The sequence below is a fragment of the Trametes versicolor genome (assembly GCF_000271585.1).
Source record: "Trametes versicolor FP-101664 SS1 unplaced genomic scaffold TRAVEscaffold_4, whole genome shotgun sequence".
Classification (NCBI taxonomy): Eukaryota; Fungi; Basidiomycota; class Agaricomycetes; order Polyporales; family Polyporaceae; genus Trametes; species Trametes versicolor.
Genome location: NW_007360324.1, coordinates 78629 through 101823, shown reverse-complemented (window position 1 = coordinate 101823; position 23195 = coordinate 78629). Strand labels below are relative to the sequence as shown.

The window sequence follows — 23195 nt, the reverse complement described above, 5'->3', positions numbered from 1 at the left end:
GTCTTTCTCTCTCGTTCGCGGTCCCGCCTGTGTGACATCTACGCGCCGGCTACTTAAGCCCTCTGGGCGCTTGCAAATTATGTGCGATGGGGGGATGGGCGGCTAGGCGGGACTCGGGTGTGCGCCTGCCTGCGTGCTCTGTCTGTACCACATCTTGCATTTTCTCTGGCCCTGCTCTGCCTCGTGCTTGGCGGCCCTTTTGGTCTGTTTGGATGCGGTATCATCTTCTAGCCCGTAAAACGCGGTCGTTGCTCAAGTCCTTGCCCAAATACCCTCGTGCGCAATTATCCTCGACTCAGGCACTCCGCTACCCTCGGAAAGACCGCCCGTCCACGCAGCCCATCCCCCGCTTCTCTCGACGTGCAATCTCGTCAGAGACACCCGCACCGGAACACCCAGAAGCTACCAGCGCTACAGCGGCTGCAGCAGCCAGCCCTAGTGCTGAAGACCCACCTCCGTCGGAAGATGTCGAAGAGAAGCCGAAACGCCGAACTCGCGTCTCGTCAGTGGCGGTCGCGCCGAAGTCTGAGGCCGACTCTGTAGCTCTTCCCCCGAACTTGGACATCCTTTGGACGCCAGAAGATGTGCCCGACGACCCGTCATCGTCCAGCGCACCAAGCACCACCCTCCCGCCGCCGGAGATATTCAATGAGGTGCTGCATAACCTCCACATCGTGCTGCATCCTCAGACCCAGAACCGCGCGGCGTATTCGTCTGGAGGGGCGCCGCTGGTCGAGCCGACGCTAGCTCTGTACTGTCCTATAGAAGGCGGTGACTTCGTACTGGACGCGACCGTGCGAGAAATGGCGCGGAGGACTGGTGCAGACGTGGTCGTCTTGGATGCGGTTCAATTAGCAGCGGGCGAATGCGGACACTTTGGCAAAGGTATGTCACCATTCACGTCTCTCGCCCTGCTTGCGCATTAATATCGTATCGCGCAGCTGCCTCTGTGCTGCAGCTACCGAATAACCCGCTCCAATTCCCCTCGTCTCAAAGGGAGCCTACACGTCCAAATTCCCAGCGGGAGAACGAAGACGACGACGAACAGCCGTCTTCAGGTTTCAGCATGTCTCCAATGACCGTCCATGTCATGGCCTCGATGCCAAGGCGGCCGTCTCGACTCATTGAACCTTCAAGGAGTGTGCCCATGGCGCGCCTGAAGGGTTTCTTCGACGAAATCGTTAACCTTCGCCCTGCTTCTACCGGAGACGGCGAAGAGCCGTCAAGTTTGCCGGCAAGGCGTCCCCGCATAATATATGTGAGGGATTACCCCACGCTAGCCGCTTCTTCGTCTGCGTGGTACCCTGCGCTGCTCGCTGCTGTCAGGCAACGCCGACAAGGCCCTATATCCCGACCCAACTCTCCGGTGGTCAACCCTACCGCAATTGTCTTCGGTATCACACCCTCCTTCATGGTACCGGAGCCATTATCTTCCACGCCTTCGCCCGGCTTGCAGGGTGTCAATCTCGTGTCTTCGAAGTCACCAGACAGCCAACAGACGTCTTCCAACCTGAAGTCGCCTCACAAGCCTGAGTTTGGCGAAGATAGCGGCAGCGAGAAAGCCCGGGAGAAACGTGTTCAGCGGCGGTTGAAACGGTGGGCTCGGGGCATATCCGAGGACGTTCCCCGGCTGCATCCGGCGAGTGAAGACATGCATGACAGTGACGGTTCTAGGGGACGTCCGAGCGTCGTCGTGCTGGGTCAGGAGGGCTTCTCGGGCCTGTCTCCGTTCCTGGGCCACTCATTATCTCGCGCGCTCGCGGGACGCAGCCAGGGGACCCCAGAATCAGACAACCGGCTTGGTTTCTTCCGCGCCTCGCTCGTCTTCCCGACCCTGCGGTCGCTACCGCAGGAGCGGGACGCCCGCATGAGCCGGCGGCGGGAGGTCAACCAGCTCGCGATGCGCATGGCCGTCGCGCAGGTGGGCGGCACCCTTGGCGAGCTGGAGGACGTCCCTGAGCTCGAGCAGTCCGCTTTGGACGGCGATGATCACGACCGGGCGAAGGCCCAGCTGTGGGAGCGCTGGGGGCAGACTGTGGAAGTCTGGCAGAATGTGCAGCGTATCGCGGACAGGGCGGTCGGGAGCGTTGTGGCCGCGAGCCTGGCGTACCTCCCGTCCAACCGCTCGCTCGAACCCACGCCTGTCCCGTGGCCCGCGGTTTTCGACGCCTGGGCCGCCGATAGGTCGTCGCAGGACATGTGGAAGACGCTGTTCTCTACGCCCCCGTCTGGGAAACTTCACCGCGAGAACGAGGAGGAAGAACGGGCCGAAGTCGAGGACGAGGCGGACGTCGACGAAATCATCGAGAAGCTCAGGCGAAATCCTGATTTGGACGAGCACGAGCAGAGGCTATTGGGCTGTATTGTCGACACGGGTGCGTCCCCCCGCTTTCCGGCCCATTTGCGACGCGCATCTGACCGCTAATTTGCCGTGTAGCGTCTATTACGACCACCTTCAACCAGGTGCACCTGCCGCCGCATACAATCGACTCTATACGGACGATGGTGTCTCTGCCGTTGCTCCATCCGAGCGCATTCCAGCAGGGCATCCTCAAGGAACACAGCATGACAGGCTGCCTTCTCTTCGGTCCTCCAGGAACCGGTAAGACGTTAGTCGTCCGCGCGCTCGCCAAGGAGGCCGGATGCAGGATGCTTGTCGTCTCTCCCTCGGACATCATGGACATGGTGCGCCCGGTCACTCAGCGCGCCGTCAGTTGACTAACCGCGCTGTCTGCTAGTACGTCGGCGAAGGCGAGAAGCTCGTCCGCGCGGTGTTTTCGCTCGCACGCCGCCTGTCACCCTGCGTGGTCTTCGTTGACGAGCTTGATGCCTTGTTCGGGGCGCGCCTCTCGAGGGAATCCGGCAGCTCGCTTGCGCATCGCGGGGTGATCACTGAGTTCATGCAGGAGATGGACGGCCTCAAGTCCTCCAAGGAGAGCAACGTGATCGTCATCGGCGCGACGAACCGTCCGTTCGACCTCGACGACGCCGTCCTCCGCCGCCTGCCCCGCCGGCTCCTCGTCGACCTCCCCGGCGAGAAGGAGCGCGCAGGTGCGTCTGGCGAATCACTCCCCAGCCCTTATCGGGGCTGGTCCCGCGCAGCCGCTGACCCCGCATCCCGCAGAGATCCTCAAGATCCTCCTCCGCGACGAGACGCTTGCAGATGACGTCGACCTGCAAGTGCTCGCGCGGAAGACCGAGAGTTTCTCCGGCTCGGACCTGAAGCGTGCGTGCCCCCCTACCTACCTCCGAGGTTCTCTGTGCTGACGCCGCGGCCGGGCATAGACTTGTGTGTGAGCGCCGCGCTCGATGCGGTCAAAGAGCGGGTCACCGTGCCCTGGCGGCCGTCCCCGCCCGTCGCACCGGCCGCAGAACCCGAAGCGGCAGCGGTCTCCACCTTCGCTTCGACAGAAACAGCCCCCGAGCCCGAGACCACGCCCCTAGCGGCGGAGAGCACCGCAGAGAAGCCTGCTGTTGAGACTGCGTCTGCGGCAAGCCAGGAGGAGGGGGCGGCTTCTGGGGCCCCTTACGCCCGCTCGCTCTATTGGCGCAACTTCGAGCAGGCCCTGAAAGAAATCACGCCGTCCGCATCAGAAGCCCTGGGCACGCTGTCGGAGTTGCGCAAGTGGAACGACGAGTTCGGCGAGGGCCGCAGAGCGAAGAAGCGGCAGGTGTGGGGCAAGGACCGCTTTGGGTTCACGGTGCCCGCCGTCGTCGAGGCCCTCCCGCCGGTGGAGGTGCAGGTCGATGTTGCGCCTGCAGCCGCAAACACAAACACGACCTCCCCGGAGACTGCTGCACGCGGGTGATATATACTAGAGGGACCATATATGCTTGGGACACGACTATACGTAGATACAATATAATGACGGCGTCTGGTGTACAGCAAGGGAAGGTGGAGACCGGGACTTCTCGTCAGCGTCGGGACGACCTGCGCCTCTGCGTCTGCGGCGGCGGCGACTCCTCCTGCTCTTCGGCCTCCTCCTCGCTCTCCTCGCGCGCGGCCTTCCGCTTGCCCTTGCCCTTCTTCTGGGTCGCTGCGGGCTGGCTCTGAGAAGGCTCCGGCTCCGCGTCGTCGCCGTTCTCGTAATCCCGCTCCTCTTCGTCCTCTTCATCATCATCGTCGTCGTCGTCCCCGGTGGACTTCCTGGGTGCGCGGCGCTGGTTCAGGTCCTGGCCCTCCCTGTACGCGGCCTCGCCGACGGGCCGGAGTTTGGTGAGGTTGGCCTCGGCCCAGCTCTGGCTGCATGACGGGCACTGGTGGTGTCGCCGCTTGAAGTTGTTGAAACAGTGCGTGTGCATCCGCGTTTTGCATTGGTTCGTGTAGCATGCGATTCCACGCGTGACGAGCTGCGCGAGGGCAACGCGCATGAGTGGGGAGCATCCTATATATGGAGGGACGAAGACTGACCTCCATGCAGATCGTGCAGTCTAGAAGCTCGCCCTCGTACGTGTTGCGCAGGTAAATCTGGAGCTCCAGAACGGTACGCGTCGAGAGGGAGTAGCGTCCCAGCCTAATGCAAGCGGTCAGATATATGGCTAGCGTCAGAAAATAACGAGAGGTACGCACTTGCTCTTCAGGAGCCAGCCGCGCGCGACAAAGCTGCTGAGCGTGGTCTCGGCCTGCGTCTTTGTCATATTTGTTTTGAGCGAGTTCACCTCGCGGAGGCACGCCATAGCGGAGACGCAGAAGGATTCGTTCGGCGCGAGCATGATTTGTTCAAGCTGGAGATAAACCGTGTCAAAATGAGACACAGGCGCAGCAATGGAAAAGAGGAGCACGTACCACTGCTTTGAAGTACGCGATCTCAGTGGGAGTATACTCCGTCGCTAGCTGCGCGATCTCGTCGCCTTTGCGGTTAACCTACGCCATAGATGCTACGTAAATAACAATAGACAGGGGGAAAAGACCGAAAATGCTCACCACAGCATACATCTCCTTCCCGCTGACTTCATCGTGCAGATGCGCAAACTCGAGGTCGATCGGGTTCAACGCCTCGTTCACGCTCGTCACGAAGTTGTCCCACGAGTTCCTGTCCGCGCGGTACTCGATGTCGACCGTCTCGTTCGCCTCTGCGCATATTCGGACGCGAGTTGAGCGTGTGTGACGGGAGAAGGGCGGGCGAAGGAAGCAGGCGCGTAGGCGCGCGGCGGGGAGAAAGGAGCAGTGGCTCGGGGCCCGGACGCACCTTTGACGCCGTCGATGCACTTCTCCCAGATCTTCGCGGCGAGCTTCTGGGAGAGGATGCGGCGGGAGAGGATGGCCTGGAGGAAGAGGCGTTGGACGTCGGCGGAGGAGACACCCATCGTGCGTGCACTTCAAAGTACTTTGCGGGCGAGGATGGCGGTCGCGGTGCAAGCGTCAAAACGCGCCCGTACACCGCGACGCGACGCGTCTCCATCCTTCCCACGCTCGCACCTGGCCCACACAAAACAATTAATATCGCAGAGAAATGCCCGTAGCGTCATCGAGCGTGTATTCAGTGTCTATCCGGACTACAGTAGCGGTTCGTCCACAGCGTCGTAACAATCGTTCGTAACCAGAGCACCCCGCCATTACCTACCCCAAGCCACATTATGCAATCCAGCAACAGCAGGCCCACACTAGATCTTCGGCACACGCAGCGTTTTGCTCACCATCGCAGCCGCCCAGAGGCCGAAGACGATGCTGAACTTGTGCAGCTCGCCGTCGCCGCCGGGCTTGCCCCAGAGCGTGATGGTGCCCCAGGGGATGCCCTGCTTGCCCTCGATCCAGCCCTGCGAGTTCCAGTAGGAGAGCACGGCGACGAGCCCGAGCGAGGACGGGATGGGGAGGCCCTCGAAGTAGTGCGCCTTGCCCTTCGCGTCCTTCGGGATCGACGCGACGGTCGCGTTGAAGCGCGCGAGGCGGGCGAGCCCGCAGCAGATGAAGCCCGTGAGCACGACCGTGTCGAGGTATGTGCGGAACCCGACGACGAATGCGAGCAGCGCGGGCGCGACACCGAAGGATATCTGCGTAGACAAAGACGAGGGGTATACGTGAGTTAAAAGGCTAGGGCAATCACATGCGAGGAGAACGTACGAGGTCAGCGAGACTGTCGAGCTCTTGCCCAATCATGCTGGACTCGTTGCGCCACCGCGCGACCTTTCCGTCGAGGAAGTCGAAGAAGAGGCCGGCGAGGGGGAACACGAGCGCGGACCAGAGGTAGTCCTCGTCACTGGTGACCAGGTACTTTGCGGACATGAATATGGAGAAGGAGCCGCATATGCCGTTGGCGATGGTGACGAGGTCCGCGAGCCGGAAGTTCCTGCGCGCACGGTGAGATCGTGTTGCAGATGCGTAGCAGAGCCACAGCATGCATACCTGACGAGCGAGAAATGACCCTCGGTGGTGTCGTACTGCTCCTTGGCCTCGAGCTTGCGGTCGTCGAGGGAGACCTCGTGGCCGTTTGAGGCGGCGGCGGGTGTCTTTCGTAAGCTCATGATGGGCGGACGTTGGTACAGAGGAGAGAGAGGAGAGCGAGGACGTGGGCTGGGGCAGACGAGCGAGTGGATCTCCTCGCCGCGCACCTCGCCATGCGCTCATACCGTCACGCGACAGGCGCCAGGCCCGAAGCACGGGTTAGGGTTTAGCCTTGCAGAAGCTGTCGTGGCGGCGCGGCAGCTGACACAATTTAGACATATCGGTGTGCACAAACATGTTTGCGGGCATAGCGGATACATCAAAACATACAACGACAGCATAGTACAGGAGAAATACACGTATAGCGAGAAATCCAACCACAGTCCGCTCTACGCCATGACCACGTCCCCGTCCTCGTCCTTGCCCTCCGCCTTCTTGTCCAGCTCGCGGCTCCGCGCCGCGTACTGGTTCGGGTGCGTCACGCTCTCGCCCTCCCCGACACCATCGCCCTTCTTAACGCCCTGCCGCGCGTGCGTGATCTCAAACACCCGCGTGCACGCGACGTGGAAGTGCCCCGCCTTCACCGTCTGCATGATCTCCGGCATGTCCGCCGACGTCAGCCCCTGCTCGCCGTACATCGTCAATAATGCGGACTGGAGGTTGTCTGCCGAGAAGTGTCGGTACGGGCACCCGTGCGAGTCCCCGGGCCCAGGCTGGTCCGACATGAGGATCTGCTGGCAGCTGCGGGACGTCATGGGCGCGTCAGATAGACATAATGGTGTACGTGAAGGAGACGGACCTTTTCGCCGCGTAGTTAGCGCGCTTCCCCTCCAGGCCGTAAGAGTGACGAATGTTGTATCGGTACTCCTTGTTGAATTTGTCGTCCTGGATCTTGCTGAAGGACTTCCGCCAGAACACGAGTGCCTCCTCGATAGAGAGACCTAGGATCTGTCGCAGGACATCAGTAGCTGTAGCGTGAGGCGCTATGCACGATTGCATACCTTGAGGAACAGGCCATACTGCAAGCGACCAAAGTGCTTCAAATGCTTGTCTCGTCTCAAGCACATGTGCAGGTTGCGCATACACGCCGGGAAGTGCTTGAACGCCATTTCGTCAACCATGTCCGCCGTGAGCCCGTCGCCGGCTCCCGCGGACGCGTTGCTCCATTCTGACGAGACGCCGGCGAGGAAGCCCTTTGAGAGGTTATCAAGTATAGGGACGAGACGCGTGTCTTCGTCTAGTCGCGGCAGGGCTTTCGCAGTCATCTGCGAGGGCTTCAGCGTTAGGCGGGAAGGGCAGTTGGTGTACAACGCACCTCCAGATCCTTCTCCAGATGAGTCTGGAATTCTTGCACTACGATGCTCGACTGCTCTGTGGCAGGTACGTACGCCATACCGCCTTTCAGAACGACGCGCCGCTTTTCGACCAGATCCGGCACTCGCGTCCATTTCACCTACCCACCGTCTCAGCACGCACGGCACCCACAGGAAGTAAACGGTGCACACCTTGTAGTACTTTCCGGGCGCGTCGAATCCCTGCACCTCTTCACTGGTAGCCTGTCTGACGCGTCAAGAGGACGTCTCGTGTGCAAATACGACCAGATACGCACGAGCACCCAGTCGAAATCCCGCGAGCCCAAGAACTGCTCCTTCTCAGCGTGATCGTCCTTCTCGAACCTAATCTTGAAGAGCGTCGTCTCCGCCTTTACGAACCGGCGCCGCAGCTCCTCTCTAGCAAAGACCGTACGTCCAGTCAATACTGCCTGGCGAGAATGATGGTGGGACTTACGACCGGCAGAACGCGAGCCTAAGCACGAAGTGCCCGATGTGGTCCTTCCGCCGCTCCTCATCTCTAGGTTTTTCTTTTGCGCTATTGGCATTGAGTGGTAGGTATTTCAAACAGATTGCCTGTATGACACTCAAGAGCTCCTCGAACGTCCGGTTGCGCGCATACGAGGATTCGATCTCCGCGAGGACGCGCAGCCGGTCCAGCGCGAACGTCTCAAACTCTTCAATCGTGATATCGTCAGTTGGTGGTCGGTCGTAGCTGTATTTTTGGTGCGTTGTGAGATCGTGCGCGACCTAGGTGGTTGGGCGATACGCACAAGTTGAGCCGGAAGGGGTATTTCAGGCCGTTGTGCGTCTCCACTATCCCGACTTTCCTGTCCTTCGTCGCTCGGGACTTTATTTCTTTAGGTTTGAACATGGCTGTCCGCAAAATGTATGTGGGAGGAGGATGGTGCGGCAACAGGCAGGGGGAGAGGGGGAGGAACAGTCTGGTGCAGACGCGTCTCAGCCACCGCATCTCGTCCAAACGCGTGTCGTCACATATGACTAACGCGCTGTCACATAATGTCACCAGGATCCTTAGGCGCGTGCTGCGCGGCATCGACCTGAGGAAACTTTTGTTGGGCGTCGATGCGAGTGCATAAGCACATACATATGGACAGGATGGGGTGTATACTACGGGGCGGTACCATGTACTGTATCAGAAGAGAGAAACACAGAACTTATCGGACGAGACCTGGCGGACGAGACGATCCCTGGACAGAAACACGCGGGCGGAGGCGAAAAAGTGCGCACAGAAGGAGCGGACGGACGAATGGATATAGGTCGCGGGCGGGGGGCTCCACGTACGGGCGCAGGCAGGCACAGAGAGAATGTAGTGACTACAGTAGCAGCGGCGTAGCAACAGCGTGAGGGTGAGAGTGAGGATGAGGGTGTGTGTATGCGTGCATATGTAGAGGAGTGCAAGGAGGAAGAGGGGGGAATGGTGAACAACAACGTCCGGCGTGGCGGGATCAAGCACTGCTGCCCTGTTTGAATGTGTATGGATATCCGTCTCGCCGTCCGACGACGTGGGGTTTCACGAGCCCGGCGCCCCCCGTGGCGTGACCGAATCCTCGAGACTTCGGTGCGCTTGAAGGTCTCGCAGAACTGTTGGGTCCACTGCAGGACGCATCCGTGTCGCGAGTAAGCGGCCGCCATCCCTCGCGCGAACCAGGACCACTCACCAGGTAACGCGCTCTTTCGTCTCGAGTGCAAGCCGCCCGGTGAGTGCTCCAGGCCGCCGATCTCGGGGAACGGATGCTACAGGTAGTCGATCGAGGTGGGGGAGGGAGGGACCTTGGTCAATAATTGCAATCCTCGGATCACGCATCATATCCCAAAGGCAGTCATACGCACATCCATCCCCGGGTCCGCCATCGGCACGCGCTCGATGCCCGACTCGTCCAGGTCGCTCAACGGCCCCTCCGCATCTATCGACACCGCCTTCAAGTCCATCGACAGGTCCATGATGTCGAGGTCTTCCACTGGCGGTGGCGGCGGCGTAGGCTCTGGGTCGACGTAACCCTCGGGCAGCTTCCCGTTGCAGTTCTCCCGTGCCCTTTCCCGTACTTTTTGCCACTCCTCGTAACGCTGCACAGCGTGGTCTCGCTCCCTAGAAAACAATCAGACACGACGCGCCTCGAGATTGAGTTCACTTACGATAGTTTCCGCTGCTTGTACTGCTCCATAACTTCGCCGAAGAGATCTGGGTTGATCTCCATAAACAGCTTCAAGGCATTGTAGACCAGCGCATGGATTGTCCTGATTGGTGGTTAGCCTAGGTCCTCATATATGCTATCGCGATTGAACCTACCGGTTCCAATGCGATCTTGAGTTGGTGTACAGAGCGGGGAAGACGATGGGGAGGATGACGGCGAGGTTGTCGCTCATGAGGTTGACGATGTACTCGTTGTTCCAATACATCAGCGCCCGCTCCGCGACCTGGAAGTGTTGGCTGTTGATGCAGCGCGCGAGTTGCTGGAACAAAGGCTCCTGGATCTTCTGAAACTCCGCAGGGTCGATGACGTCCAGCACCTCCTCCATCTCGCTCAGGAACATAACCTCCTTTGGCGAGTTCACCTTTGGCCAGTACTTCAGCAACCCCATCACGACTTCCTCGGCGAGAGCAGCGTCCTTCTCCAAGAACTGAACGACACAGTACGCGAGCTGTGGGTGGTACATCGAGAGGCTCTTGACCTTGTGCAGAGGGATGAGCACCCGCATGAGGAAAGTCTTGTGCTCCTTCTTGAGAGGCAGCGCGAAGCCGTTGATGATGGAACCGAGTATTTCGAGAAGTTCCGCGATGCCGTTGTGTCGTTCCGTCTCGTAGATGAAATGGAAGAAGACATTGTTGATGCTTCGGCGGATGGGAGCACGCAGGTTCAGGAACTTGCCGTATATCCGGTGCAATGTTGTCTTCAGGAAGTCGCGCTCGCGCGGGTCTTCTGAGTCGAACAGCTCGAGCAGGTTGAGGACGAAGTTCTGATCGATATACCGCTTGGCAATGTTGGTGTCGAAATCGGGGCTCTCCACAAACCGCAGGAAGAACTCGTAGACGATCTGGAGATGAGGCCACGCCAGCTCGAGCACAGGTTCGTCTTCTTCGGGATCGAACGCGTCTCCAGTGGGGTTCACAGGAGGGGGTATAGAGCGGAAGAGGTTGGTGCCGAACTGTAGGGGTTCAGCCTCCACTTCGGCGAACGCAAGACGCTGTGACGTACCATCTTGACCACCTCAGGGTATACGTTCTCAGTAATTACGCCACGTTGGGTCATAATGTACTCGAGCATTTCGTGCAGTGTTTGGGTCTTGATCTGCTTACCCTTAAGTTCTGCGTTGGCGTCATTGAAATCGAAGACGACAGCGCATTGGTGCAGCTTTCTGATAAAGAGCTGCGCGCGTTCGCTGACGGGAGTTTCTGCGGCGGCTGGATAAGGCAAATGTTTTTCGACCAGGAGAAAGGCAAAACTGACCGTTGAATGGTGGTAGCCTCTCGATCTCGACCTTCTCATTCACAACAAACCTACTGCTGCGCTGCTTGCGCGGCGGCTTTCCTGATATCGGGATGGTGTCCTTGGGCGCTGGGCGCAGTCCTCGGGTGGTAAGCGAGACCGCCCGAGGAGGGGTGACGGGCCCTCCGTTCTCGCTGATAGTGTGCTGCTGGTCGGCCGAGGGATCTGGACTGACCACGACAATGGGAGGAGCGGCGCCTGCCCTGTCCGGGTTGGCAAACCGGCGATCAGCAGCGGCGGATGCCACACTGACACGGGTTGCAGCAGCGGAGGCTGAGGAGCCGTTAGCGTTCGGGAGGGTGTGACTGCTGGTGTTTGGGAGATGGCTACCCGGAACGCCTGGCTGGGGGAGGGGCTTAGCGGTATTTGGCGGTGGGGGTGGGGGCGCCGCGGCAGCAGCAGCAGCAGCGGCGGCGGCCTTTGGATCTTTGCTCTTGGAGGAGGTGGAATCGGTGGAATTCTTCCTGCCGAGCTTAAGGTGGGAAGAGACTGAGCGTGAGCGTGCGCGCGATAGCGGGTAGACGGACCTGGCTGACCTTCATCTTAAAACCCTTCATGGCTGTTGGGAGAGGGACGGAGACGGGACAAACGAGGGCAGGGTCGTCGGCAGAGGCGTGGTGGGCTTTGTGAGGACGGCGGGTGGAGGACGCTGGGAAGGCGTTCGAGTCGCTGCCACTGGCTGAATCGATGAGCAGCGAACCTGCCGTGACACGCTGTGACGCGACCAGGATCACGCGCTGCAACGCCAGTGACACGGGAGGGATCCTGTCACGCGCCTGATCCTGCTTTGGTGTTCTTAAGGCCCGCGCCTGTCCTCCTCCCCGTTCCATTCTCTCCCCGTCCCCGCCATCTCCCGCCCGGTTCCCCTACACCTCGCTCTGCATGGCAGGTATGTGCCTCGCGCTCGTCGTCTGTCCCGTTCCCGACGCTCACCGCTGCCTCCTCAGCCATCTATACCGTCTATACCTCCCCAACCCATCCGCCTATACCCAATCACCTCCCCACACTCATCGTTACCCCCCATGGTACACCACTTTCCGTATTCACTTGCTTCTCCCGGCTCACGCGTCTACAGGCCAGCCCACGAATATTCTTTACTCGTATCTGCACACCAATTTCGTACGCGATCCATTCATCTACCCCGATACTGCGCCCAACTCACACACTATCAGAACGCGGAGAATTATCTCTTGACGCCGTCTCCCCAGGGTGACCTCTGTGTTGCCAAGCTGTTTCCTCCGAGACAGAACGCTGCGAACGGCAAATCCACCGCGTCCGATCCCGGTCACGCCTCCTCGTCCTCCTCGAAAGTCGTCCGCTGCGAGGCCTCTCGCAACCTGAAATGGACCATCACCAATACCGGCGTTCTGTCTCCTATCTACAAGCTCGCGCTTCCCTCACCCGACCAAGGCGATCTTCCCCTCTTCCAGGTGTCGAAACCCAACCCGAACGCGCAGTTCTGGTCCATGTTCTACTTTGCCTACGCCGGCCATAACATCCCGCCGAAGCGGATCGAGTTCGGCAAAATCCAAAAGAATCCCCCAGGACCGAACGGAGGCGGAACGCGGATAAGCATCACGGGTAAGACCCCCGAAGAGAAGGCGGTCTGGCAGACATTGGGTGAGGGGAACGAGGACTGCGTGGAATGGGTCGTTCTATGCGCGGCTCTCAACCTGTTAGAGTGCGTCCATATCAAACTCCACTTCCTCGCTCCTCGCACGATTCCTAATGCTCACCATATCATTCCATGCACAGTGATGAAATCATCAAAGCGGCAGAAAAGAACCCCTCTGCGGCTGGTGGCGGTCCCCCAGTTCCTGCTCCTGGTCAGCAGCGTCCTGGGCCAACGCCCGTTGCTCTGCGCGATCCCGGTGTGGCTTCTCCCGGCCCTGGTCCCAACGGACCCCAGCGCTCAGTCACCGCTCCCATCCCGATCCCCCAACAGCGCGGTCCACCGCCCCCGGGCGGTGGTCCCCATATGCAACCTCCTCCTGGCTCTCGAGGCCCGCCACCACAAGGGTACGCTCCACAGGGAATGCCGCCGCAGGGGATGCCTCAAGGGATGCCCCAAGGGATGCCTCAAGGTATGCCTCAGGGTATGCCCCAGGGTATGCCTCAGGGCATGCCACAAGGAATGCCTCAGGGGATGCCGCAGGGAATGCCACAGGGGATACCACCTCAAGGAATGCCCCGCGGTCCACCAGGACCGGGGTACGGCGGACCGCCCCCGCCACAGGGCTACGGTCCCCCCGGAGGTCCAGGACAAGGTTTCCCCCCTGGGCCCGGGCAGCCACGTCAAGGGATGCCTCCGCCGAACGTATATCCTCCGGGCGTCTACCCGCCAGCGGGTCCTGGAGGACGTCCGGGCCCGCCTCCGCAGGCGCAGGCTCCTCGTCGGTTCTAGTTAGAGATGATCTACTTGGGACATGGGCAACATGAAGGCTCTTTTCATCATTTTCTGGACTGTTTGGCTTCCCTTCGTGTCTGAGCTCCCCTGGGACACCTGTATATGTGCGCCGTCTGCGTCTTCCACTATCTGGTCTGTTGTCGCTTCCCCCCTTCCCATCCCGTGAACTTTTCTTGTCCTCTTACGTGTATCATAGGCGAGTCCGGGAGTCCCACCGGTAGGTTAGCCCGGTCGCGCCTTCCGGAGCTCCCGTCTTTCCCATTTTCCTGACTTCGGAGTATGTACCGCATCCCGTCATCGATTATCCTTCCTATACTTCCACCACCACTACTTATTAGCCCCCTCCGGACGTTCGCGCGTTTCGCGGCAGCAGTTCGAAGTTTACCCAAGATCATGTACAATCAGATTCAATGCGACGAGATCCCTATCTTACATTCCCGGGTCGCGCGCCCGCGCCCGCACGCGCAGCAGCACTACTTACAGAGCACAGTCGTGGTCAAAAGATAGAAGGTGTGGTATCCTTTCCGAGCCAGCCAACTCCGATGCGTCCCTCACAACGGCTCTCATCCGAAGCTCGAGTGGCCGGCGCATGGCGGTCACAGGGCCCGGACTGAGAATAGATGGTCTCCATGCATGGCGCTGCGATCGCCAGTGCCGGCCAGGCCTGCGCGCGCCGCCGCACGCGCTCATTGCTTGATCAACTTCTCGATGGCGTCCATGGACAGCGCTGATTTTTTGCGAAGAAACACGTGAGCATTCCTTCGAGCTTGAATTAGAATGTTGACTCACACTTCGGCCGCTCGATAGGCAGGCCAAGGGCTGCGCACGAAGAAACATCCGCGATCAGCGTCCGAAACGAAGATCGCACCGGCATGAGGACAGGCAGAAGACTGCCGGTGTCCGGCGGTCGCCAACACTGCACGCACCTCTGGACCACACATATTGCGTGAGACAGCCGAGGGCTGCGGGAGGACGGTGTCAGCAATTGCGGAAGATAGGCGGGCAGTCCAGAGGACGATGAGCGGACATACCTCGCGAGACGCCGAAGATGACGGTGTAGTACTGTGGACAGTGACAGTGACATTGTCAGGGATGGCTGCGGGGCGCAGACAGGGTTATGCATACCTTGAACTGCGTAAGACCGTAGTGGTACAGAACGCAACCTGTGGACAGGCGTATCAGCGCATGCCTCAAGTGGCAGAGCTGTGTATCACTGACCAGATGCTGCGTCGACGTTGGGGTACGGGTTCTTCGTCTACGTCGGCTGTGTTAGCGTGCTGATAATCGGACGGATCGACAGATGCTTCTGACCTTTCCATGTTCCTTCAGGACGGCGGGCGCGACCTCGTACGTCTGTGTTTGACAGATAAGTACCGGTGTTTTTTAGTTACGCTGCGCAATCTGCCAACCTTCTTCACTAGTTGGACGATGGGATCCTGGAGCAGCGAAGGCCGAGTATCACAGAACTGCTGCAGTGCCATGAAACGCGGATCCGGGTTCCTAAGGACACCGTGGCCATAACTGACAATGCCGTCAGTATCCGGATGAATATACCAGACAGGCGTGTCTCATACCCAGGTACAACCTGCCCGCTCTTCAGGGTCTTCCAGAGGGACTCCCTGATTGCGTCGTGGGTGATGTTGTCCCCGAGCTCCTTCTGCATCTGCATTTGCCAGCGCAACACTTCCTGGTTCGCCAACCTATGCTCGCGGGTCAGCTATCGCCCAGAGTGGAACAATATCTACCTACCCGTGAAGCGGCCCAGCAAGCGCGTACAAGCCGGCGGCATACGACAGGTAGGGGTCAGCGAGAGTAGATCCAACCAGGTCTACCCTCGAGTCAGAACACCATTCACCCGATGTATAGACAACACGTACGAGAAGTGTGCGCCGAGGCATTGCCACCCTCGTGGTCACCATGAATCGCGATGTAAAGCCGCAAGTACTCGGTGAGGTCATGGTTGTCTCCGAACCCGAGCATGTTCGCGTAGTTCCCTGTTGCACAGAGTGAGCCTCCACGACGCATCGATACATCGAAAAAATCACCCACCGACTAGGTCAAGATCCTTGTCAACCTTTGGCATGGGCTGCCCGGGGTTATACACATTCCGGTAGATGCGGGCAGCGAGCGCGGGCAACCTCGCAAGAAGGTCCAGCGAGTCTTCCAGTGCGTACTGCCAGTATTCGTTCTTCTTGATGCCGCGCTCATATGCAGCCTGGAACTTAGATTCGTGGTTCAGGGCAGCAACACCCATCCCGAGCTGCGTCATTGGATGAAGGGTCGGGGGAAGCCTATCAGAATGTGTCAATACTCATGGCGCATGGAGCTCTGCCTGAAAGGACATACGAATCGAGGAGCTTCTCAATGTACTCAGGAAGCTCTCCCTTCTCAGCGAGTTGACGAGACAGCTGCCGCGTCTCCGCTTCCGTGGGGATCTTGCCGGTCAAGAGAAGCCAGAGCATGCTCTCTGCAATGATTTCCTTGCCGCCTGGGGCAGCGGGCAGGACATTCTGGCAATCAGCGATGCTGAGACCATGGAACCTGATGCCCTGTGGTATGATGAGCGCTTCCCGTGAAGTGGTAGTGGCGCGCAGCGGTCATACCTCAAGGGGATCCAGGACGGAAGCCTCCCAGAGCATGGACTTCAGACCCCTCATACCGCCTACGACATGTCCGACCTAGTCGCGTGGTTAGAGAGAGTTATCGTCATCATGCGGGGACACGAACCTGAACTTCCCCGAGGACGGCCTGACTGTGCTCCGTTTTCTAGCCCAGTAGTCAGTAACGCCCTGTCCTCTATGACAAGAGAGCGGCTCACGAGCTGCTTGAGCTGAAGCTGCTTCTTGGGGACGACTTCCTCCAGTACCTCTCGTACGGTCTGTGGGATGCGATGAGCTGCTCTGGACCGGTGTGCGGCGAGAGACAGGGCAGACCTTGGTCGATGCAAACCGCCTCTGACTGCATGTCTTCGCGAGGTTGCGCGCTGCCACTGTGCTGCTCCTGAACATGGCGAGTGTCGAGTGTGGGGTAGAATGCGGGGTAGGAGGACGAGAGGGCGGGTGAGGATTAGCCTTCCCCGCATCCCCGCACTTTCATATGCTCGCCCCGACGCGACTGGCCCAGGGCCGCCGCTTGGCGCCGCCGACCCGTGACCGCCGCCGTCCGATGCGGCATTTGAGCGGAACTACACCGGCCGGGCCCCCGGATGGCCGGCGTCACGGGGGCGTGCGCGCGAGCCTATCTTACGTAACGAGAGCGCTGCCAAATCCGCTCGCCGCCACGCGACCGAGGATGCGTGTCACCGAGTTTGCCAGCAGATCGCGCTCAACATACAGCTCACTCTCGGCCACCTTGTCCATCGCCCGCCGCGATGGCGTCCGTCCTCATCCCCGTCCTCTACGTCTTCATCGTCTTCGGCAGTCTTCTCGTCTTCAGCTACTTTTACAGGCGGCGCAACGCGCGTTAGTACAACCATACTGCTCACGAGTACAGCTGCTAATTAACAGGTCGCGTCTTAGAGAAAGTCTACGAGTCCTACTTCCCTCCGCACCACGAACGCGATGTCTACTTCTCTCTCATGCAAATGTCCGATCCTCCTGCTTCCGAATCTCTCTTGAAGGCCGCCTTGGTCCGCCGTGCCATGACCGATGTCACTCGTATTATCCGTCTCCGGGAGGACAAGCCCGCTCTGCAGAATCTCCTCCAGAAAGGCTCTATTGGAGATGATCTCTGGAACAGCTTGCTCGCCGCCGAGAAGGAAATGGAGGCGGAGATCCTGGAGGTAGCGGCGGAAGCAAACGCGTATGTTGAAGGCTGGGGCAGCGTGATCTTCCAAACGGCGACCGAGATGATGCACAACGAGAAAATGCGTGCTCTAGTCGAGCAAATCCCGTCCATTCGCGCAGAAGCTGGTGTGTATTTCCGGAGTGAAACATTGGAACGTTCATCGCTGACGATCTCGTAGAGCGCAAGTATGGCAAGTCAGCCCTCCCCAAGTTCGCCGTCGAGGCCCCTCCGCCCGCACCTGCCACCCCTGCACCTTCAACTCCACAGCTTGCCGCGTCGCCGTCCCTACCCTCGACGCCCTCCACTCCTGCGCGTCCAGAGACGCCCTCCTCTGCCAAATCGTCGAACGGACTGGCACCACCCAGCGCAGGCGCCGACAGCGGTGCATTTAGCGACAGCGACGTGTCTGTCTCGACGCCATCGTCACCACGGTCTCCGTCGAAATCCGTGAGCCAGCTGTGATCTGGTCCTGATCTCGAAGCTTACATGACACACCCAGTCTTCGTCGAAGAAGTCGAAGAAGCGAAAGTAGACTCTCGGTCATAATTATTTCCTTGTTCGTTGTTATTCGTACGCAATACGATCGGGAATGGTGTACAGTCCCTCGTTTGTGAATGGCTGGTCGTTATACAGTGGGAAACGCTAGGAAGTCGACAGAAGTACATGTGATGGAGACCGGATGCAGCTATTGAAGAACACGACTCAGAACGCGAACGACGAGGCAGACCCATCATCATCCACGGATGACGATCGCCTTCTCCCCCGCACCCGTGCGAGTCTTTCCTGACTTGTCTACGTGATCTAGGCCGAGCACGTCCTCTGGCGCGAACTTGTGGTCGTAGATCGTGTCCTCTACGGCGATCCATGAGCGACGATGCTTTGACCAAGGCGATGCAAAATGTTGCTTACCGTCTTCGATGTACGATGGTTGCTTGAAGGTCGCGACTTGTATGAGCGCAAAGCGGTACTTTGCGAAATCCTTGTCGGACACGCCTATCCGCTCTTGGAGACGCTTCTTCGTCTCCGCGAACTTCTCGCCCTGCATGACGTTGTAATGAGCCAATGTCCGAACACCTGAATACGGAAAGCACGTACCGGCTTGACGACGAAGCGGAACGGGACACCGTGCGTCCGCGACACCTCCTTCGAGAAGTGGAAGACGCTGATCACCTTGTCCGCGTCGTCCGCCTCGAGCTCTTCCCGGGGGATTTCCTATGCAGCCGCACTGTCAACGCCACGGACCGCACGCACAGGGGTGTGACCACACACCTCCGCATACAGCTCGACCGGGTCCGGGATGTTGCCGATCATCTCGGAGCCGGTGAACTCCTTCTGCGTCTTGCCGTCCTTGGACACCTCGAACACGCGGATCTTGCCCGACCCCCCAGGGGTGAGCTTCACGAGCTTCGCGAGCTCGAGCCCGAGGTCGTGCACGGAGTTCGTCTTCGGCAGCAGGAAGGGGTGCGTCGCCTCCTCCTTGTTGTGGATCCCGGTCCAGACGACCTTGAGGGAGCGCTTCGTCTCGAGCTCGACGATGCTCACGTCGAGCTTCTCGTACAGGATCACCGTCGTCTGTGGCGTGACGTACGCGGGCGACATGATCTCCTGTATGCTCTGGTTCAGTGAGCGCTTCAGCACGGCCTTTGGTGAGCCGTTCGAGTGGATCGTCGTAAAGCGGAGCTTGATGGGGTCCCAGTTCAGCCGCTCGCCTACTTTTGCAGACATCTGAGGAACACGTCAGCGGAAGAACCTTGGAAAGTGAATCGAACGCATGGCGTACCACATCGTAGTTCTGCTTCTTGCTCAACGTGAGATGGAATTCGGGGTGCTCCGGGTCCGACTCCTCGAACTTGGGCTTGAACAGAATCATGACGCGGTTCTGGAGGAAGTCGTAGTACTGGACGGGGTTCGAGTAGAGACCTTGTGTCTCGTAGTCGTGCAGCCTACTCGATGCCGATGAGAATCCCGCTGGGTAAGTGATGCAAATTACTCACTCCTTCTCGCTCAGCTCAACCTGGAAGCATATGATGTCTCCATCCTGGATCTCGCTCTGGGTGAACGTGAGCTTGGGCTTCATCTGCTCGATCATGCCCGGCTTAATTTCCTATATTGCAGGCGTTAGTGCTGATTGACACGTGCAAAACTCGACATTGTTACCTCGTAGAGCTTGAGAGGGGTACCAGGCGTGAATCGCATGCGCTCGTTGATGATGGGGACAAGGTCGGAAACCTTGTTCGATCGGGGCACGTAGACTTTACCAACACCGGTAAGCTTCTGGTTCGCGATATCGAAATGCTTGACGAAGATCATGATTGACCCGGCAGGGGTCTCAGGCTGAAATGATATCAGAAGCGTGCGCAAGAATTCCGAGTAACACAAAAAACATACATGAGAAGGGTCGGGGAGGATGTCGAGGTACAGGCGAAGGTCGTTCTGTTGCCTTACGGCCATGTTGTTGCGAATGACCTCCACAGCTACGGAGGTGTTAGTAAACGCGCAATAGTATTACGGAATGTACGCACTGAGTTGCGGCTCATTCTCGGGGATGTGCGTGTCTGGCCGGACAGTCTTGTTTTGTCGGTTTACAAGGACCCACAAACGGATTTGGCTCTCGGGGTAGTTGAAGTGTTGTGCGACGCGGGCCTTGAACGTGCTGTAGGGTTCGTTCTTGAGGACGCGGAAGCTCGGAAGATCGGTTACAGGCCAATTCCTCTCGTCGAAAGTCGCCAGGTCGAAACCTTCGTGCTCCGAGAATGTCTGGTCGGTGATAACCTTCGCGGTCAAGTAAAGGTGCTGCTCTTCTCTCTCGCGCTTCTTGGCTTCCATCTGCAACCGCTCCTCCTCAAGGCGACGCTCTGTAAAAGACTGTTGGTATCGGGACGCAATGAACCTGCATGTTGCTTACTAAGATGAGCCGGCGTGTCTTCGTCCTTCCACGGTGCGAGAATGTCGTCGATTGCGCTCTCACGGACGTACACCAACATGTATGCGTTCGTGAACCGCTTCATGGCACGGACCTGGTTCCGCTGCATTGGCGGTACCATACCATTGTTCACCTCACCGCCGAAGTTCTCTTCGAGGACCTCCCGATCAGTGACGGGTGTTACGCGGTCGTCGTCGAACTTGAGCCACCTTGTCTCGCGATCCGGCTTGATCAATGCGAAGTAGTGTCCGCCGTGGAGGTCGCCAGAGTGCACGAGCACGCCGTGCAGCTTGTACACCCAGGGGTGTGTCCGGTCCGCAGTCTCGTCGAGGAACTCGCCCAGGTCGATTTCGAAGGGGAACTCGTGGCGATCATTGATCTAGAATTCGAATAAGCTTCTGGCCCAGAAAGGTACCTGAACTGCGCACCTTGACCATGGCGTCACGCTGGATGTCATACTCAAAACGCTTGAGCTGGAGGTGGAGCACAGGAGGGAACGACTGGAAGATGATGCCCTTCTTGGCCTCTTGAAGACCGTATCCCTCCGCCTGGTACTTGTTCTCACCGTCCAAAGTCTCAACAGCGACGTAGTCCTTGAACGACTCGTACAAGTTCTTCATCCCCTTCACGTTCAACTGGATGTCTATGATTGCCTGATCAATACGACTAAACATCCAGGCAGCGAGCGCCCTACCGTTGAAATCCTCAATCCTGGAGGACTCGAAGTCGACATTCACGCACTTGATGTAGCTCTTCATCTTGCCTACGAACAGCTTCTGGATAGCGCCTTCGGCTATGGTACCCTGAAGACGCGTCAACATGATGTCATACCCAACGTCTTGGACAAGCAATATACCTTCATCTTCGACTCCAGCTTGTCCTGAAGGACACGGTTGAACTCTTGCACGTCATGCTGGAGGAAGGAGTCGAGGGATTTCCAGCCGAACGACTTCGTCAACTCCGTGGTGCCTGAACGTACCGCAGTTTCAATGGCCGTCGTCTACGCGTACTTACCTCATGCTACTCACCGACGGGCTGGTCTGATGTTTGCAGGTGGTAGAATACGCGTTGAAGGGCCAAAGCTACGCTTTCTGTTGGATGATCGTCCTCCGTGGGAATTTGGTAGACGGCCTTCGGATTGCTTAGCGATGCAAAACAACAGGAGCATCACGTCATACACACCTTCCTGAAATATCTTGTGCAGTATAGAGACTGCAGCAGCGAGTTCATGTAGCATGTCGCGCCTTGGTTCTTCAGGCCCACATAGCCGGTCTCCTTCTTGGAGTCGTAGCTAAAACGGGTTTGTCTCGGACCCCTTAGCTATGTGTATGGTGCAGATAGACTCACTTGACGAAGTTGTGCCAGAGGACGCCCGTTGGGTCCTCCAAGACACGAACAAAGACGCTCACGTCCGCAGACTCGTCCTCAATTGTGGGACGTGTATGGCCATCCTGCACGCTGAACAACTTGCGCAGTTCGCTAAAGCGCGTGAAACCCCAGTCGCATTCCTCAGCAATGAAGCGATGGTGTGCATCTATAAGTCGACATGAGCAAGGTTTAGTGGGAACGCGGGATGACTACGCACGGCTGACGGTGTAGATGGTGGGGTCGTGAACATTCGAGATGACCAGAGCGAACTGAGCACATGCGTGCCAGCCCTCCGGTGCGCGTTTGGGGTCAGCGTAGTCGAGATAGACAGAGACCGTGTCATTTGGTGGTGCGTTGGAGTTGCCGAACGGAAAGAGGAGGATACGCCTGCGCGCCACAAAGGGTTAAGGAAGGACTTGCAAGCCGGCCTGCAACATAGACGTACCACTTATGCCCCCCACATTCGAAGTCCGGACTTGTGAGCTTCTTCTCAAGCTTCTTCCAGTTGTTGAGCTTCCAAGAGAACACTGTGAAGTCCTTGACTTCGTGACCTAGGTCGGGCATGTGCTTGGCCGCGAAAGCATCGTCTGAACCGCGGATAATCGAGACAATGAGCGTAGTCCTCGAAAAGGACAAGGGCGATAATTACGATCATGGACGGACACGATCTCTTCCACTTCCATCGGCGGACCTCCGTTCGCCTTCTCGTCGAGGGCATCCATAGTATCGCTCTATAACGCATACTTGGTCAGCTCGCGCAAACACCGGCGTGCACACGCCACCCACCATGGCAGACAAAGTTGCGATAGTTGTCTTCTGTCCTCTGTGGTTGCGAGGGATGCTCTGCTGCGAAAGAACGTTCGCAGGAGCGGGTGGAGGCAGCAGGAACGCAGGTGATACGCAATGGGAGGTGCACTGGTCGTGCCTCCGCGTGCGGGCGAGATTCTGGCCGGGAACCCGTGGGAATATATTTCCCTTCTTAGTCATGCGTATAAAGCGCGCCTCTGCCGCAGGCTGATTTGCAATTTTGTCTCTCTCCCTCGACGTCCTCGGGCGCATCTGCGCGTCGCGACACGCAGCAGCTTCCTGGCCAGCTGGCTGAAAGCATGCAAGAAGCCTCCTCCCTGCAGAGTCTTCCCGTCTGTTTTCTGTCTGCTGGCTCTTTACGAAACTCTGTTCTCTTTGTTTCCTCATCCCACACGATCCTTAAATTGTCTCGACAGGGAGGCCTTCTTGGCCTCCACCAGCCTTTCCGCTGTCTACTGTCCTGTAATGAGTCAAAATCGTGTAAGAACAGGCCACTTGGGTGCGGTTGCTGGCCGACTCTGTTTTTGAGTCGGTCGGTCGGGGTTTCCCCTCGTGCCCTGCGGTACCGCCAGAGCTACTTATATTAGATTGCGCCGTCTCCAGAAGGCGCAGTCATACGGTGCTCTGTGCATACATTCGTCAACATCGCATACATTACTTGTGTTTGTACATTGGTACATGT

At 58.6% G+C, this 23195-nt stretch overlaps 6 protein-coding genes across 6 annotated transcripts; 1 reads left to right on the top strand and 5 right to left on the bottom strand.

Annotated features, from left to right (window-relative positions):
* The first annotated feature begins 157 nt into the window (after nucleotides 1-157).
* On the top strand, nucleotides 158-5353 carry TRAVEDRAFT_57393 (AAA-domain-containing protein). The gene is made up of 11 exons (XM_008038242.1): nucleotides 158-885; nucleotides 942-2375; nucleotides 2438-2685; nucleotides 2739-3051; nucleotides 3125-3226; nucleotides 3286-4350; nucleotides 4412-4514; nucleotides 4571-4725; nucleotides 4787-4864; nucleotides 4925-5073; nucleotides 5190-5353. The coding sequence occupies exons 1-6, from the start codon at nucleotides 213-215 to the stop codon at nucleotides 3807-3809; spliced, it is 3294 nt and encodes a 1097-aa protein (XP_008036433.1). The 5' UTR covers nucleotides 158-212; the 3' UTR covers nucleotides 3810-4350; nucleotides 4412-4514; nucleotides 4571-4725; nucleotides 4787-4864; nucleotides 4925-5073; nucleotides 5190-5353.
* An 88-nt stretch (nucleotides 5354-5441) lies between these two features.
* On the bottom strand, nucleotides 5442-6504 carry TRAVEDRAFT_27738 (CDP-diacylglycerol--serine O-phosphatidyltransferase). Its single transcript, XM_008037860.1, has 3 exons — nucleotides 6344-6504; nucleotides 6062-6287; nucleotides 5442-5991 (listed from the first exon to the last, which is right to left on the bottom strand). Exons 1-3 carry the CDS (start codon nucleotides 6460-6462, stop codon nucleotides 5605-5607), a joined length of 732 nt encoding a protein of 243 aa, XP_008036051.1. The 5' UTR covers nucleotides 6463-6504; the 3' UTR covers nucleotides 5442-5604.
* A 162-nt stretch (nucleotides 6505-6666) lies between these two features.
* On the bottom strand, nucleotides 6667-8587 carry TRAVEDRAFT_57390 (DNA primase large subunit; the record flags this gene model as incomplete). Its single annotated transcript, XM_008038241.1, has 8 exons — nucleotides 6667-7123; nucleotides 7182-7330; nucleotides 7384-7647; nucleotides 7698-7835; nucleotides 7888-7938; nucleotides 7992-8112; nucleotides 8171-8428; nucleotides 8487-8587. 8 exons carry the CDS (start codon nucleotides 8585-8587, stop codon nucleotides 6772-6774), a joined length of 1434 nt encoding a protein of 477 aa, XP_008036432.1. The 3' UTR covers nucleotides 6667-6771.
* Nucleotides 8588-8830: 243 nt separating this feature from the next.
* TRAVEDRAFT_70499 (protein phosphatase PP2A0 B subunit gamma isoform) lies at nucleotides 8831-11779 on the bottom strand (the record flags this gene model as incomplete). The annotated part of the gene is made up of 8 exons (XM_008038330.1): nucleotides 8831-9330; nucleotides 9396-9471; nucleotides 9568-9823; nucleotides 9871-9972; nucleotides 10025-10881; nucleotides 10932-11128; nucleotides 11184-11694; nucleotides 11759-11779. 8 exons carry the CDS (start codon nucleotides 11777-11779, stop codon nucleotides 9248-9250), a joined length of 2103 nt encoding a protein of 700 aa, XP_008036521.1. The 3' UTR covers nucleotides 8831-9247.
* Nucleotides 11780-12198: 419 nt separating this feature from the next.
* TRAVEDRAFT_144973 (citrate synthase-like protein) lies at nucleotides 12199-16679 on the bottom strand. Its single transcript, XM_008038329.1, has 20 exons — nucleotides 16563-16679; nucleotides 16448-16507; nucleotides 16357-16395; nucleotides 16233-16307; nucleotides 15976-16178; nucleotides 15679-15920; nucleotides 15507-15623; nucleotides 15379-15457; nucleotides 15204-15329; nucleotides 15039-15150; nucleotides 14941-14982; nucleotides 14848-14884; nucleotides 14755-14792; nucleotides 14661-14691; nucleotides 14556-14591; nucleotides 14419-14448; nucleotides 12978-14356; nucleotides 12395-12903; nucleotides 12298-12341; nucleotides 12199-12247 (listed from the first exon to the last, which is right to left on the bottom strand). The coding sequence occupies exons 1-17, from the start codon at nucleotides 16635-16637 to the stop codon at nucleotides 14316-14318; spliced, it is 1383 nt and encodes a 460-aa protein (XP_008036520.1). The 5' UTR covers nucleotides 16638-16679; the 3' UTR covers nucleotides 12199-12247; nucleotides 12298-12341; nucleotides 12395-12903; nucleotides 12978-14315.
* A 328-nt stretch (nucleotides 16680-17007) lies between these two features.
* On the bottom strand, nucleotides 17008-22600 carry TRAVEDRAFT_144972 (cysteine proteinase). Its single transcript, XM_008038328.1, has 23 exons — nucleotides 22493-22600; nucleotides 22356-22437; nucleotides 22152-22293; nucleotides 21924-22093; nucleotides 21686-21872; nucleotides 21521-21629; nucleotides 21367-21469; nucleotides 21195-21307; nucleotides 21033-21141; nucleotides 20767-20981; nucleotides 20321-20717; nucleotides 19938-20270; nucleotides 19804-19889; nucleotides 19573-19749; nucleotides 19410-19519; nucleotides 19196-19358; nucleotides 18685-19140; nucleotides 18511-18627; nucleotides 18325-18454; nucleotides 17915-18267; nucleotides 17594-17862; nucleotides 17148-17540; nucleotides 17008-17090 (listed from the first exon to the last, which is right to left on the bottom strand). Exons 1-20 carry the CDS (start codon nucleotides 22493-22495, stop codon nucleotides 18149-18151), a joined length of 3321 nt encoding a protein of 1106 aa, XP_008036519.1. The 5' UTR covers nucleotides 22496-22600; the 3' UTR covers nucleotides 17008-17090; nucleotides 17148-17540; nucleotides 17594-17862; nucleotides 17915-18148.
* Nucleotides 22601-23195: the final 595 nt, after the last annotated feature.

Bases quoted from the DNA above. Each gene is read 5' to 3' on its own strand.
- TRAVEDRAFT_57393 (XM_008038242.1), top strand. From the start codon at position 213: ATGCGGTATCATCTTCTAGCCCGTAAAACGCGGTCGTTGCTCAAGTCC. The intron at 886-941 runs GTATGTCACCAT...CGTATCGCGCAG, and splicing joins ATGCGGACACTTTGGCAAAG to CTGCCTCTGTGCTGCAGCTA. The intron at 3,052-3,124 runs GTGCGTCTGGCG...CGCATCCCGCAG, and splicing joins CGGCGAGAAGGAGCGCGCAG to AGATCCTCAAGATCCTCCTC.
- TRAVEDRAFT_27738 (XM_008037860.1), bottom strand. From the start codon at position 6,462: ATGAGCTTACGAAAGACACCCGCCGCCGCCTCAAACGGCCACGAGGTC. The intron at 6,288-6,343 runs GTATGCATGCTG...CCGTGCGCGCAG, and splicing joins GGTCATTTCTCGCTCGTCAG to GAACTTCCGGCTCGCGGACC. The intron at 5,992-6,061 runs GTACGTTCTCCT...TTGTCTACGCAG, and splicing joins TCGACAGTCTCGCTGACCTC to ATATCCTTCGGTGTCGCGCC.
- TRAVEDRAFT_144973 (XM_008038329.1), bottom strand. From the start codon at position 16,637: ATGTTCAGGAGCAGCACAGTGGCAGCGCGCAACCTCGCGAAGACATGC. The intron at 15,458-15,506 runs GTACGTGTTGTC...ACTCGAGGGTAG, and splicing joins TGCCTCGGCGCACACTTCTC to ACCTGGTTGGATCTACTCTC. The intron at 14,692-14,754 runs GTATGCATAACC...CACTGTCCACAG, and splicing joins ACGGTCTTACGCAGTTCAAG to TACTACACCGTCATCTTCGG.
- TRAVEDRAFT_144972 (XM_008038328.1), bottom strand. The intron at 22,094-22,151 runs GTACGTCTATGT...TGTGGCGCGCAG, and splicing joins GAATGTGGGGGGCATAAGTG to GCGTATCCTCCTCTTTCCGT. The intron at 19,359-19,409 runs GTGAGTAATTTG...GGCATCGAGTAG, and splicing joins GTTGAGCTGAGCGAGAAGGA to GCTGCACGACTACGAGACAC.